Here is a 15,201-nt window from a genome sequence, read left to right as displayed (position 1 = left end):
CAAGTATAATATGACTTTTTTCCCCCCATGGCATTGCTTTACTCTGCAGCATGTGCTAATAATTTACATTAAAAAGTTCCAGTTTTTTAAATTTAAGAACAAAATTTAGAGTGTTTAGTGACAACTAATAGTTAATTTTGTATAAATTGCAGTTAATATTTAATATAGGCAAGTAAAAAAATGTTCTTGTGCAGAATCCAATCACTTGCAAAATGAGAATAACCATGAGAAATCCTGCCAATGTATGAGCAAAAGAAAACCAACATGCAATATTTTAGTGCTTTTAGGACATACCTTCATTGGATTTTTTTTTATACCAAGTGTACTTCTGGTCTCCCTGACCCAAGATAACTTTTACCAGTGGCTAGTATGTGATATTCAATATCTGTCAACTCATGCTGTGCAAGGATTATATAGTTCATATTTGAACAATATGCTGCCATTCTGATTGTGAGGAGAAAAATTCCTTCTTTCAATTCCTCTGAGTAGAATCCAACAGGATGCTAATGCCCCCCCCCGCTCGCCCCCCAAAAATATTTTCTGTCCTGCTGATTCCATCCTGCAAGTATTGGACCATGCTGGTCGCATTATGAAGTGGAGCTCTCTGCTTATGCAAGGGAAATTTAGCACTTCCTAGGTGACATCTTAAAGCAACCCAAAATGCTCATTTTTGAGAGGAAATTGGTTGCCAGGTATTTCTTATGTAAGTACCTATCTTCCTCCAGAAAGAAGCATTTCTGCTTGTTCTGGGTTGTGTTAGAAACAGTAAATTATATGATACAATTGGCAGTGGCATAAGTGCCTATTGGATTCTGACCTTAGTAGGAATATATATGTCTTGCATTTAGAAATAGGAATGTAACTCTTCTTCCCTATAACAAGTGCATATAACTGCAGGATAGTGGCTGGGTTTGTGTCGATAGGGAGCTAAACAAGTGGAGCTCTTCACAAGCACAGCCACCATGAAAACATCCTCAAGAGAACAAGGTTGAGATGATCCAAACACTTGTGACAAGCACTTACTACTGACACTTTGAGAACTGACTGTTCATGAATGTGCAAAGCCAGATCTGAGTGTCTTTACCAGCAAAAACTTGAGCAAAATTATCACAATGTTCTGTGGATACCTTGCTCTGCAGCAGATCCTCCCCTGGTCATAAAAACATTCTCACTGGAACAGGCTGGCTGGACCCAGTACTGGAATAGTGGTAGGCATCAAAGATTTCAGGCTAGCCTTTCATTCAGCTTTCTCTAAACTGGTATTCTCCACATGTGTTGGACTATAAACCCAACAATCCTAGGATAGCCAATGGCAAAGAATGCCGGAACATGTAGTCCAAGACATCTAGAGTGCCGCAGGAAGGCTGGTTTAGTTAAATTTCAGTGAGACAACACATTGAAACTTTTAAGACCCCAGTATGGCCCCAAGAATGTATCAATTTCTATTGCCTATGTAACTCCATATGGAAGTGTAGGAAAAAAATAGAAGCTGGACTGACAGATTATGCAGTATGGAAACTGGAAGCTTACTGTATTTATATTTACAAGCTGTTGGACTCCCTGTGGGTAGAAGATGCTTTGTTGCTACATGCTTACAAGTTGCTTGGAAAACATGTAGAATTTGGCTGATTGGTGTTGGAAATAAAATGTTGGATTAGGTAGATCATGGAGCTAAAGGTGGCTTACATCATTCATGTCCTCCTCTAAATCTTATCCTTATTAAGTATTGTGCTTAGCTATAAACACTGAAGAATATTATTTTTTTCTGATGATCAAATAACAGGTTCAGTTACTTAGTGTTCTATCAGAGAGACACAAGAGGGTCAAAAATATAAAATAAACTTCTTCAAGAAGTCAGAATCTGTAAAGATAAATCTGGAGGCAGATGTTTTGACACTAGAGGTTCTTAAAAGAAGTGTAGGTCAAGATAACCATGTGCAAAAGTAACTGAATGATTTCTGCTATTAAGCTTTCTTTTACTAATCATTGCAAAAAGCTATATGTATAAAAAAATAGCTGGAAATACAACATTGGGAAAATTCAGAAATGTCACTTGATGTTACTCCCTTGTTCATTTCCATCTTTAAACTGTTTTGGTTCAGTTCTGTGAAGTGTTCAGGTGTATATTTGAATATATTAGGCAGTATCCAAATATGAAATTACTTCTGTAGCTCAAGAGAGGCTTAGAGGTCTTTTCCCCCCTTTGAATTATAACCTCCTACCTCTCCCTGCCATTTGCAACCTGATTTTGAAATAGTGAGAAACTTCAAAAGCAGTTTGTATTTTGCACAGAGGTAATCTCTTCAATGCTTTTTTTTTTTTTTTTGGCTATGGTTCTAGAGAAAATCCCTTCCAAACATGTCAGTAGATGTTTTGATTTAAGGCTATATAATTTCAATATTAAGGGTCATATAATATCTTTTGATGCACTGGAAATGCTTTCATGTTTGCAGATGCCTTTACCTGAAACTCAAACTAATTGTTTTGTGCATGTGTTTTCTTTTGTTTGCTTAGTACAAAGATCACCATGCTGCAAAGTTTGGTTTTCCCTGGAGATACATAGTATACCTGCACCACCAGAAAAAACTCTGGATGTGGAATGTGCAGCTCTGGTAAGATGACCTTCTGTATATTGGGCAAAGAAACACATCTTAGTTGTGTATTTTAGATAGTGACATGTGTTGCTTTGCTGCAGTGGCAATCAGAGGGTATTCAGGATGGGAGTCACCAAAAGAAAAAAGTAAAAATAAGAAGGGTACCAAGAAAGGTACCAACAGTAAAAAAAAAAACCCCTCAAAATTCTAACGCTCATAGAAATGACACATGTTGAGCTCATAACGTGGAAATTGCATGTTCTGTCTGGTGAAGTCCACAGTTGTGTACATGTTCAAAGCAATCTGATAAAAAGCCTCAGGTTTGCTGAAAACTGACCTGTTTGTTCCTTTTATTCCAGGCTGTGGCTTGGCACATCATGCATTCCTTTCAAATTTTGGTAAAAAAGTGTGATGTACTTTATTCAGACTTGTTAAGGAGATGTGCCTTCAATTTGTTTGGTAAAGTTCTATGCAAAGTTCAAAAGTTACTAAGTTTTTACTGTTCCATGAAAACGTATGGTAGCAATTATTGACAGGATTATGTTGGACATGGTCATCTTCACCTTTAAGCCAGAATGCTACTCTGAGATGAATTCCAGTGTCCCTCTCAGTATTCTGATTATGGGTGTGGTATCGAAGGAAACCTTCAGCTAAGAGTGAAGGCTGAGGGAATCCCTCTCACTGATGGATTAAGAGGAGATGGGGAGAAAAGGAGCATGCTGGAATCCTGTGAGTCTGAACACACAGGGACACATCAGTTCAGTTAATAACTTGTTGGTGTTTTGTTTTTAAGTCGTGCTTTTGTTTTTATTAGAACAAAAACCAGGGGAAATCAATTATAATACATGTACATGTAAAACCAGGGAAAGTCAATTACATATATAAACCTATTGGGTTGAGACCAGAGTTAAAGCCATCTCATGTTTTAAGGATATATCTGGTTTAAGACCAGAGTTATGGGTATCTCATGCTCCACAAAACCAGGAAATTGGAAATGAAGGTTGATGCCTTACCAGACATGCCCTGTGATCAGAGTGATGCTGTGCAATGTCATAAATTGTGCTTGTAGGGAACAAAGCAAAGCACAGGAGGAACAGATTAAGATTACTCAAGGAAATGAGCCATCATTCCCAGATCAGATTACAGTAATTGAGCTACTTAGGTATGATTCAGCACAAACGGGGCATGCAGGCAGAGGCTGGTGGTACTGGGGGGACAGCCTTGAGCAGATGGCCATGCTCTATCAGTGCAAAATGGGACATTGATACACCCATAGATTCTCTTATGACCCATCAATTCCATTGCACAAGTAACCCCCCCCCACACACACACACACCAGAACAATAGTGATTTAGCAATTCCAGAAGGCAGGTCAGCAGAGCGCACATACGAGAGTATTATCTTACAGATACAAAGAAAAAATGTTGCACAAAATTAGCTTCTCCTGGTTCCTCCCCATCAGGATACTTGGTGTAGCACCAAGGTAGATATGAGGCAGGGGAAGAGGAGTCACCATGGTCTATAAGAATTCTCTCTGTCTTTCCAAGTGCTCTGTCTGTCCAATTGCTAGTCTAGAAAGTTTGCACCTTATGTTGGGACAGTGGAACAGATTGGGGATTCTACTGGGGATTCTGATGGCTTACTCTCCATCAAAATCCCTACCTGAGCAGATGCAGGTGATCTTATATGTGATGTTGGAGTTCCCCAGGTGGTTGGTTTTGGGGGATTCCAACATTCACACTATGGGCATTTTGTATGCGGTTGTTCAGGGTTTCATATCCTCCATGACAACCATGGAACTGTCCAACATGTCATCAGCCTGATACATTTAGCAGGACTGAGTCTTCTTTTTTTAGCTGGATTTGAGGATGCTGCTATGTGGGGGACTAAGGATGTGGAAGAGCTTGTATGGGAACTGGAAATGTAATGGATTCCCTGGGGTTGGCTCCCTGGATTCCAGTCTTACGCAGAGAAGGGTTGCTGGCTGTGCAACCTTCATTCTGGACTTCCTCTTGACTTGGTTCACTTGACTTGACTTGGCTCTCTTGCCAAGTGCAAGAGAAAGTCCCTGAATGCTACAAGGAGAGATTCCAGTGAGTGTTTGATTTGTCCCAACCTTAATGGGGGACCTTCACCTAGCCCCTTTGTCATGGTCAGATCATTGCCTATTAAATTCAGACTGATGGCAGTTTTTCTCCTCTGTGAGGGTGGAGTACCTATTAAGATGGTTCCTAATAGATCTGGATGGTTTCCAGAGGTCTCGTGAGCTTCCTAGCTGATGACTGGTGTTCCTGTGGAAGCCCTGGTTGAGATGACACAATAACTTATGAGGGTTGTCTCTGTTGTAGAGTTCATACATCTCAATGGAATATCTCGGAGCTGAGAGTGATGAAACAACAGTAGGAGAAGGCTTGAGTGTGGATGCAGGAATGCAACCAAATCCTGGTGTGTGGCTACAGTAGGGCATACTTAAGGATAATTGTGGATGGCAAAGAACAAGACTTCACTGTCCGTATTCAGTCTTCTGTTTACCAACCAGAGAAACATCTTAGGGGCATCCAGGTTACATGCTGGCCTCAGACACATCTTAGACCCATCTGAGGCCTGCTGTAACACATTTGCTAGACATTTCCAGGAGTCAGGTTGGGCAACCAGAGACAAGCCCAGTCAAGAGCAACAGAGGTGCTAGGAGCAGAACAACAGAACTTCAGGAAAGAAAGAATTCAAAAGCAAGGTTTAATGGCAAGCAAAGCCAAGTTATAGTAGCCAAACAGCTCAGGATAGGAATCAGATGTACATATCAGGGTAGAACAACAATGTGAGATTGCATGCTTTAGTAATTAAAGTCTTATGAAAATATAATCCCTGTTTTCATAGCATGCCCAGCAACTATGAAACAGTCAGGTGATTTTTTTTTTTAAATGTAAGCTATTGTGCTGTTTCTGATATTCAGGAAAAATACTATATTCAGAGAAAAGTGGCAAAACAAACATAAAATACATACTTTTCCATTTGCAGTTTTGAAAACATTCTCTAAAATGTTCTCTAATGTATGCTCTTAATGAAATGTACTGTTAAAATATTAATAATGACTAAGCTTGCTTTGGGTGTAAAAGCAAACAAAATATTGCTATGAACATTGAGAGGCTGTTTCAATATATTTAACTTTTGAAAATGCAGAGTACAGATTTCAGACAAGACCAATTTCTGTTTAATGTTCATGCTTACATGTCCCCATACATGTAGGAGCCTGCATAAGCCTTGTAAAATATAGGGACAGCTGCACCAATTTTAAAACATCCGTACAACAAAACAATAAAATGAACAAGTTACAACAGCAAAATAAAAGCAGGAAAGGCTGAAATATTTTATAAAAGCCAAAGAGGACCATTAAAATCCATCAAAGTGCTGGTGAAACAGTGCAACTTTTATGACCCATCTAAAACTTAGCACAAATGGAGCCCGATGACTTTTCTAGAATAGACGTTGCATAGTTTCTCTAATGTACCTGCTATCTAGCTTCTCTTGCTGGAAGGACGTACAGCAGAGTCTCAGAATAACAATGCAAATTATGGGTATGATCATACAGGAGGAGTTGGTCTTTCAGATATCCTAGCCTCAAGCTATTGAGCGACAACCAGTCCCTTCTACTGAACACAGACACACATTGAAAGTTGGTATATGTGCTATGAAACATTGCATGTATTATACTTCCTTTCAAGAGGACCCCTTTTCAGTAGTCTAAATTAGAGGCAATTAAGAGATGCTGGTTCTTCTGAAGAAATGCATCTCAACCAAGTGGCAGTTTCAGGCCTTCCTCTGACTGCCACCCTCAATGGAGACTTGGTTGGTGGCAACAAGGGAAGGGGGCAGTTCAGTGGTGATCCCCCAGTTCTGGAACAAGTGTCCCAGTTAGGTCTGTCTGGCACCAACTGTACTCTCCTTCAGTGCCAGGATAACACTCATCTGTGTCAAAGCATTTAAGCACTCTAACAAGCGCTTGTGAGGGGTTATGCCAGTTTTTTTTACAGACTTAGTTATATTAACCTGTCTCAGCAACTAAATTAGTTATGTTCAGTTTTTAATTCTTGTAGTAAAAGCTTATGACACCTTTATGTCTTGCATGGCAATAAACTAAATAATAACCAGGGCAGGCTATATCCCTGATAGGTTACATACTGACCAGCAGAAATTCTGTCTTGTTCAGGTTGAGCTTTGGTTTATGAAACAAGATCCAGTTGTTCATTGCATTCAGGCAACAGTTTAGGATGTTCACATGAGTCGAAAAACAGTTAAAGATGGGTGTCACCAGCACAGTGGTAAGACCCAGCCTCAAAACTCTGAATGACTTCTCCCTGAAGTTTGATGTAGAGTTGAAAAGGAATGTGGTAGGCTGGCAAGAGTGCCCCATTACCACCTGGCTAGGTTCAGTTAAAGAAAAACAGAACTACTGCAAAATATTCCCTTTAAGTTTCATATTCAAGCAACTGGGACATACCTGTCCTGTCCTGGTATGACAAAGATTGTTTTTGTCCCCAAACTAGGCCTGCATCCAAGTTGGACATTATCCTAATAAATAGCTTATTCCAAGAAAAGCCTGCACTTGAATTGCCACCATTTACTCTAAGTTGTTACTTTAAAAAGGAGTTTTGGAAACTGGCTGATAATTATTTAGGGAGATAGAATCTGATGGAGGCTTATTTAGCAAAGGTCTTGCAGCCACTTTTTTGAGGTGCTGGAACATAACCCTCTTTCAAAAAAGCTTTCACAAATACAAGCCAATTGGCTACTCTTCCTCTGGCACCTCTTTTACAGCCATAATGATCAGAAATCTAATGAACAAGTGGTTGTTTCTAGCCCTCCAAGGCACTTTGTTGACATCCTCAGGCTGAACAAAATTAAACTCATCCATCAAAAACTGGGCAAGCAGTTGCCTCAGTTACATTATCAGAGCTTGTCCTCAGTGTGGAGCACCATCTTTGTGACTGTTCCTATATCCTGCCTCCACCCCCACCAAAAGTCTTCAAATACTTAAGCTGTGGATCTAAATGTGAAAAATAACAATCGGACAAAACAAAACAGGAGATCATCTCCTCACTAAATAAGCTTCCCCATGATTTCTCTGGTTTAGATTTTTAAAAAGGATAAAACTAAACACACATTCCTATAGGATGCCCTTTGTGAGTACAGGAAACAGTAAGAATCCCAGAGTTTAATTTATACATTGAATGCATATAAATGAAAGCTCATCAGTAAAAGGCCAGGATCTAAGGAGCCTTAGATGATTACAAACTAACTGTGAGCTGGTGTGTTAACAAAACCTGAGTGTCCAGATCAAAGAAGGAAGAGTTTCCTTCAGGTTTGAGCTAGCCATGCTGTATCTGGAGTACTGTGTCCATTTCTGGCAATGACATTGGAGTGTGTCAAGAGGAGAGTGACTGAGATGGTAAGAGGTCTGGAAGAGGTCTTATGAGATATATTTGAGAAAACTGGGTAAATTTAGTCTGGGGAAAAGAATGTTATTAAGAGAAGACATGTGACATACTGATCTTACAGAATCCCAGTGCAGAAGATGGAGTAAATTTCTTCTCATTGGCTCCAGTGGGCAGAGCTAGAACCAATAAGTAGGAATTACAGATTTTGGCTTTTAAATATTAAGCTGCCTTTCCTAGTGGTTATAGATTAATCAACCACTTACAGACTTCATTATACTAAGTGGTATGCAAATAATATTTCTAATAAAATGGCATTAGTAATAATGAAAAAGCTGTTCAACATAGAACAAACTGCTCTGACAAGTGGTGGATTTTGCATTGCAAGAGGTTTTTAAGAACAGATTGAATGGCCGCGCGTTAGGAATGTTGAATATGAACCTTGTATTGCATGTCCTGCATTCATCAGAGAACTGGACTAGCTTAGTGTCTTTTACCTACAATTGCTGTCATTTAACTCTAATTCTATGATTCTGTACTTAAAGTCATGAAACATCATATATATTTTTGGTGTAGTATACGCTTTCCTACGTGTGTGCATGTGTGCCTGATAAGGGAAATGCAAGTAAATGCAAGTTTACTTCAACATGCTCAAACTTGGTCATGTTCTTATGAGATAAGAGAAAATGATTACATTACATTTGTTTTAACCACACAGACTTGCGATTTAACCACAGTTTAACATTCTAAAAGCAATTGGTTCAAAATAGAGCTGTCAGGCTGCTGACGGGGACTGGGCGTTATGGTCACATGACTCCAGTCCTCCATCAGCTTCACTGGCTTCCCATTGAAGTCCGGGACCAATTCAAGGTGTTGGTGATGACCTATAAAGCCCTAAACGGCTTGGGTCCTGGTTACCTGAAGGAGCGCTTACATCCATATATGCCCGACCGCCCCTTGAGATCTGCAGGAGAGGCCCTTCTCCGGGAACCCTCCATGAAAGAAATTAGGGTAGGTACTTGGACGAGGGCTTTCTCTACGGTGGCGCCCAATCTATGGAATGCGCTCCCCAGAGAGGTCCGCCTGGCGCCATCGTTATTTGTTTTTCGGCGCCAGGTGAAGACCTTTTTATTTAAACGTCATTTTAATTGTTAACAATATTTGCTTATTTATCTGGCCAGGGCGACTTCTTTTATATTTTATATTTTTTATTTATTTTATATTGTTAATTTTAATTTTATATTGTCATTTTTGTATTTTATTGTATTTTATTGTGTTGTAAGCCGCCCCGAGGCTTCGGCAAGGGGCGGCATAAAATGTTCTAATAAAATAAATAAATAAATGTACTAGCCTTAGTTCTGTTTGCATCAATGGAGCTTTCTGCTCAAACAGTGCATTCAGTATTGGATGCTAAATGAGAAATTTACCAAGTTTCAAGCCCATTAGTCACTTTCTGAGGTATTATGGTATTTCCTCCCTTTTGATTATTAACTCGATGAACTTAAATATCCTTTGTCAGTGAGGATATCAATTAAGATAAAGCAAAGTTATTATTTAAAGTAATTATATTGTTCCACCCCGAAGCCTATAAAGTATCTATCACATTTCTAAGACATTTATTTGTGTTTGCTGGTCTAGCAAGGCAAGTATAAATGGGTGGCTGCTTCCATCCACCTGAGGTGGGGGGAATCTAATTGTGGTTATGTAAAATGTATTCCTTTCTGGGTTGTGTTATTGTTGAAAGAGAAAGGAGATGTACAGGAAGTCGGAGGAAGGCTAGCCTATGAAAAAAGAACACAGGCAGGTAGCATGGAAGACTAAATCCAAGAAGCATTAGAGAGATTTAAAAAGCAACAAAAAAACCTTCCTCAGAGGTAGGCATCATACAAGACAATGGAAATAAATTGTGGTTCAGCTGCTCAATGAGGATGGCAAAATGATAAAAGATGACAAAGAAAATGTTCAATTCCTAATTTGGCTCAGTTTTCTCCAAAAAGAGGACATATGACCTCCCTGGCAAATGTGAAGTACAAGCTGAAGGGGCAAGATTGTAGCTTGAGGTTTATAAGCAAATGGTAAAAGAAACCTCATTTCTTTGATTTGAAATCTCTAAGTCTGCATCCTAGAATATTAAAGGAGAAAGCATCAAGAGAACTTTCAGAACCACTCTATTATCTTTGAGAAATCATGGAGTACAGGTGAAGTGCCAGATGACTGGAAGTAGCTAATGTGTTCTGGAGCAGATCTTAAAGCAGTCAGTCTACAAATACCTTGAAAATAACACAGTGATTACTAGAAGCCAATATGGACTTATTCAGAACAAATCCTGCTAGACTAATCTGATCTCATTATTTTGATCAGGTAACCCTCCTTGGTGGACTATGGGGATGCTGTGGGCATAATATATCTTGATTTCAGCCAAGTATTTGAAAAATGTCCCACAATGTTCTGATTAATTAGCTAAAAGTGGACTTTTATGTTTACTTCCCAGACTGGAAGGACTTAGTAAGTCAAGTACTGCAGGATTCACTCCTGGGACCAGTGTTCAACACTTTTTTTATTAATTTATTAATTATTTCAAGTTATAGACCGCTATATTAGCCCAAACTTGGGCTAATGAAAAGGTGTGGGACATGATTATCAGATTTGCAGGTGATGCAATTGGGAGGGATAGTTATTACCGCAGATGATGGAAACACATTTCAAAGTGATCTTAATAGGATGGCGTGCTGGGCTGAAAACAAGAGAATGAAATTTGACAGAGACAAAGGCCAAGTTTTGCATCTAGGAAAAAGAAGCCAAATGCATCATTACAGGATGAGGGATACTTGGCTTGAAATATTACAAGGATAAGTATCTTGTTATTGTAGACTGCATGTCAACAAAGTGATGTGCCTGTGAAAAGAGCGGATATTATTTATTTATTTATTAAAACATTTTTATGCCGCCCCATTCGCCGAAGCCTCAGGGCGGCTCACATATTTAAATTAAAATAATTATAATATAAATTATAAATATAAAATTAAAATACAGCAGTACAGTATAAAATAAGCCGCCCTGGCCAGATAAAACCAATAATGTTAACAGTTAAAATGCCGCTTGAATAAAAAGGTCTTCGCCTGGCGCCGAAAAACAAATAACGACGGCGCCAGGCGGACCTCTCTGGGGAGCGCGTTCCATAACTTAGGCGCCACCGCAGAGAAAGCCCTCCTCCGAGTACCCACCCTCCTAATTTCTTTCATGGAGGGTTCCCGGAGAAGGGCCTCCCCCGCCGATCTCAAGGGGCGGCTGGGCATATATGGATGCAAGCGCTCCTTCAGGTAACCAGGACCCAAGCTGTTTAGGGCTTTATAGGTCATCACCAACACCTTGAATTGGGCCCGGACTTCAATGGGAAGCCAGTGAAGCTGACGGAGAACTGGAGTCATGTGAACACAACGCCCAGTCCCCATCAGCAGCCTGGCAGCTCTGTTTTGAACCAGTTGAAGTATCCGGACCGTCTTCAAGGGTAGCCCCACATAGAGCGCATTACAGAAGTCGAGACGGGAAGTCACCAATGCATGTGTCACTGTCGCGAGGCAGTCATACTCCAGATAGGGGCGCAGCTGGTGGATCAGCCGAAGCTGGAGGAAAGCGCTCCTCGCCGCTGCGGTCACCTGAGCTTCTAGTGAAAGCTCCGGGTCGAGGAGCACTCCCAAGCTGCGAACCTTGTCCCTAAGAGGGAGTGCAACCCCATTCAGAACAAGGTTCAGTTCACCCTCTCCAAAGCCAGAACCACCAACCAACAGGACCTCCGTCTTGTCTGGATTGAGCTTCAGTTTATTGGCCCTCATCCAGCCCATTACCTCGGCCAGGCACCAGTTCAGTACAGCCACTGCCTCACCTGGATTGGTGGAAAACGAGAGGTAGAGCTGGGTATCATCCGCGTACTGATGGTTCCGCAGCCCACACCTCCTGATGACCTCTCCCAGCGGTTTCATGTAAATGTTGAACAGCAATGGGGACAAAATGGACCCCTGCGGCACTCCATGGCATAACTGCCATGGCGCAGAGCCATAGTCCCCCAGCACCACCTTCTGGAACCGGCCATCGAGATAGGAGCGGAACCACTGCAAAGCAGTGCCTCCAACTCCCAATCCCGCAAGCCTGTCCAGAAGGATACCATGGTTGATGGTATCGAAAGCCGCTGAGAGGTCCAGGAGAACCAACAAGGACGCACTCCCCCTGTCTTTCTCCCTGCACAGGTCATCGTACAGGGCAACCAAGGCAGATTCAGTACCATACCCGGGTCTGAAGCCGGACTGAAATGGGTCCAGATAATCAGTTTCATCCAAGAGTGCTTGGAGTTGTCCCGCCACCACTCGCTCTAACACCTTGCCCAGAAACGGGATGTTGGCCACTGGTCTATAATTAGTGGCCATCTCTGGATCCAGTGACTCCTTCTTCAGGACCGGTCGGACTACCGCCTCCTTTAAAGGGGCAGGCACCCGACCCTTCCTCAGAGAAGCGTTAACCACTTCCAAAATCCAGGTCCCAATCCCGTGCTTGGAATTGTTTATTAACCAAGACGGGCAAGGGTCCAATAAGCAAGTGGTGGGACGTACTCGTCCAAGCACCTTGTCCACATCATCGGGCCGCAATAACTGAAATTCATCCAATAATTCTGGACCAGACGGCGGCATTGGCGTCTCCCTTAAAACCTCTGTATCAATAGTGGAATCCAGCTCGTGACGAATCTGAGCGATTTTCTCCCTGAAATGCCTGGCAATGTCGTCACAGCGGGCCTTTGAGGGTGGAACCAGGTCTTCTTTCGGACCTGGACAAACCAGGCCCTGCACCACTCGAAAAAGCTCCGCCGGACGGCATTGTGAGGAGGCAATGGAAGCAGAAAAATATCTCTTTTTCGCCGCCCTCACCACCACAGCATAGGCCCGATAGTGGGCTTTCAAGTGTGTTCAGTCAGATTCATCACATGATTTCCTCCACCTACGCTCTAGCCGTCTCCCAACCTGCTTCATCGCCCTCAAGTCAGGGGTATACCAAGGGGAAGAGCGGGCTCTGCCCGGTGGGAGAGGGTGCTTAGGAGCGATCGTGTCTACAGCCCTGGTCATCTCCCCATTCCACAGTTCGACCAGAGCCTCGACAGGAGCACCCGTCTTGTCAGCCGGAAACTCCCCCAGGGCCTTCAGGAATCCTTCCGGATCCATCCGGCTCCGGGGGCGGACCCACACAATCAGGTCTGCACCCTTACAGAGGGAGAAGTCGCTCTCGAGCACAAACCTCACCAGGAAGTGATCTGACCATGACAGGGGAGTCAAACATAAATTCCTCACCCTCAGACCACCCTCTTCCTGTCCCGTCGAGAAAACCAGGTCCAGGGTGTGTCCACGTTCATGGGTCGGGCCGATGACATGTTGAGACAGCCCCATGGCCGCCATGGAGACCATGAAGTCCTGAGCCGCCCCGGTCAGATCAGTCTCGGCATGGGGATTGAAGTCCCCCAGGACCAACATCCTGGGGGTCCTCAACACCAGGTCCGAGACGATCTCTGTCAGCTCAGGCAGGGAGACTGTTGGGCAGAAGGGTGCACGGTACACCAACAGAATCCCCAATCTGTCTCGGTCGCCCAACACCAAGTAGAGGCACTCCAGCCCCGGCCTCGAGGGGACCGGAAGTCCTGTGAGGGAGATGGAGGCTCGGTAAACCAAAGCGACCCCCCCTCCCCTCCCCTCTGGGCGCGAACAGTGCTGAACCAGATACCCGGGCGGGCATAGTTGGGAGAGGGCAACATCCCCCCCCTCTCCCGCCCAGGTCTCCGTTATGCAAGCCAGGTCGGCCCCCTCATCCACAATCAAGTCATGGATGAGGGAAGATTTGTTATTGACCGACCTGGCGTTAAGCAACAGCACCGTCAGGCCTGAGGAGCGGCTGACAAAACTCCCTGGCACCCTCTGGTTGGGAGCAAAACCAGAAGTAGGGACAGGTGTCAACCATCTGTCCCTCCTTCTTCTATGCGGACACGTCAAGCTCCCACCGCTATAACGTCCATTGCCCAAGACTACCCCAATGGCAGCGCCCGTGCACTCCCCAGGAAGCGCAAGCGGTAACATGGCCAGGGACGACTCCATAAAACAACTAAAATTATAAAAACAATTAAAAACTTACACTGACACGCACCGTAGTAGGAAGGCTAAAAATTACGCAGGCAAACAAAGCCCCCTGGCCAGCCCAGCCCCCTGCTCAGCACCCAAAGGGCGGCGAACCCGCCCTTTGGCTGGCCCCCACCAGCGCTTTTCAGGGCGCGGGGCTTCCTCCCTCCGACATTCGCTGCGCCCGGCCACGCCTCTCACAGGGCAGGATATTATTGTGACCTGCATTAATAGAAGAGCATACTGCCAACCAAAGTGCATATAGTCAAGGCTATGGTTTTCCCATTTGCAATGTATGGCTATGAAAGTTGAACTATAAGGAAGGCTGAGCACCGAAGAATTGAGGCCTTTCAATTGTGGTGCTGGAGGAGACTCTTGCAAGTCCCTTGGACAGCAAGGCGATCAAACCGGTCAGTCCTAGAGGAGATCAACCCTGACTGCTCTTTGGAAGGCCAGATATTGAAGATGAAACTTGGCCACCTAATGAGAAGGAAGGACTCACTGGAGAAGAGCCTAATGCTGGGAACAATTGACGGCAAAAGAAGAAGGGGACGGCAGAGGATGAGGTGGCTGGATGGAGTCACTGAAGCAGTTGGTGTGAGCTTGAGTGGACTCTGGGGGATGGTGGAGGACAGGAAGGCCTGAGGAATGTTGTCCATGGGGTCACGATGAGTCAGACATGACTTTGAGACTAACAACAAATACTTCCAAATCACACAAAGTTACTAGAGTTGGAAGGGGCTCTTTACTCAGCACAGGTTCCTCATCTTGTATACTACATCAAGTTCTGATGACTATAGCTGAAGACAAGAAAGATCCAGACAAGCTGGAAAAGGTTCAGACAACAAAAATGATCAGGAGACTGGAAACAAAGCCCCACGAGGAGAGAATGAAAGGACTGGGCATTTTTAGTATTGAGAAGAGAAGGCTGAGGGGGGGATATGACAGCACTCTTCAAATACTGAAGTGTTGTCACACAGTATTGTCACACAGGAGTCCCAGCCCTTCTTTGGTAGAGAAGGGCTG

General features: G+C 43.3%; 1 protein-coding gene across 15 annotated transcripts in view; it reads left to right on the top strand.

The window, feature by feature from the left end:
• Window positions 1–15,201, top strand: part of CFAP47 (cilia and flagella associated protein 47) — a 260,884-nt gene that overhangs the window by 145,183 nt on the left and 100,500 nt on the right. For all 15 annotated transcript variants that reach the window (XR_006415883.1, XR_006415885.1, XR_006415884.1 and 12 more), the window contains one exon: window positions 2,515–2,612. Coding sequence is in view for 12 of the 15 variants with exons in the window: in XM_044441887.1 (XP_044297822.1) it covers window positions 2,515–2,612 (98 nt within the window). In the remaining 3 variants the exon portion in view is untranslated. The remainder of the gene's footprint in view (window positions 1–2,514; window positions 2,613–15,201) is intronic.

This window comes from Varanus komodoensis, unplaced genomic scaffold, assembly GCF_004798865.1.
Source record: "Varanus komodoensis strain SLA01 unplaced genomic scaffold, ASM479886v1 scaffold4, whole genome shotgun sequence".
NCBI classification, from domain to species: domain Eukaryota; kingdom Metazoa; phylum Chordata; class Lepidosauria; order Squamata; family Varanidae; genus Varanus; species Varanus komodoensis.
The sequence above is the reverse complement of the archived record's forward strand: the minus strand, read 5'-3'. Positions and strand labels throughout refer to the sequence as shown.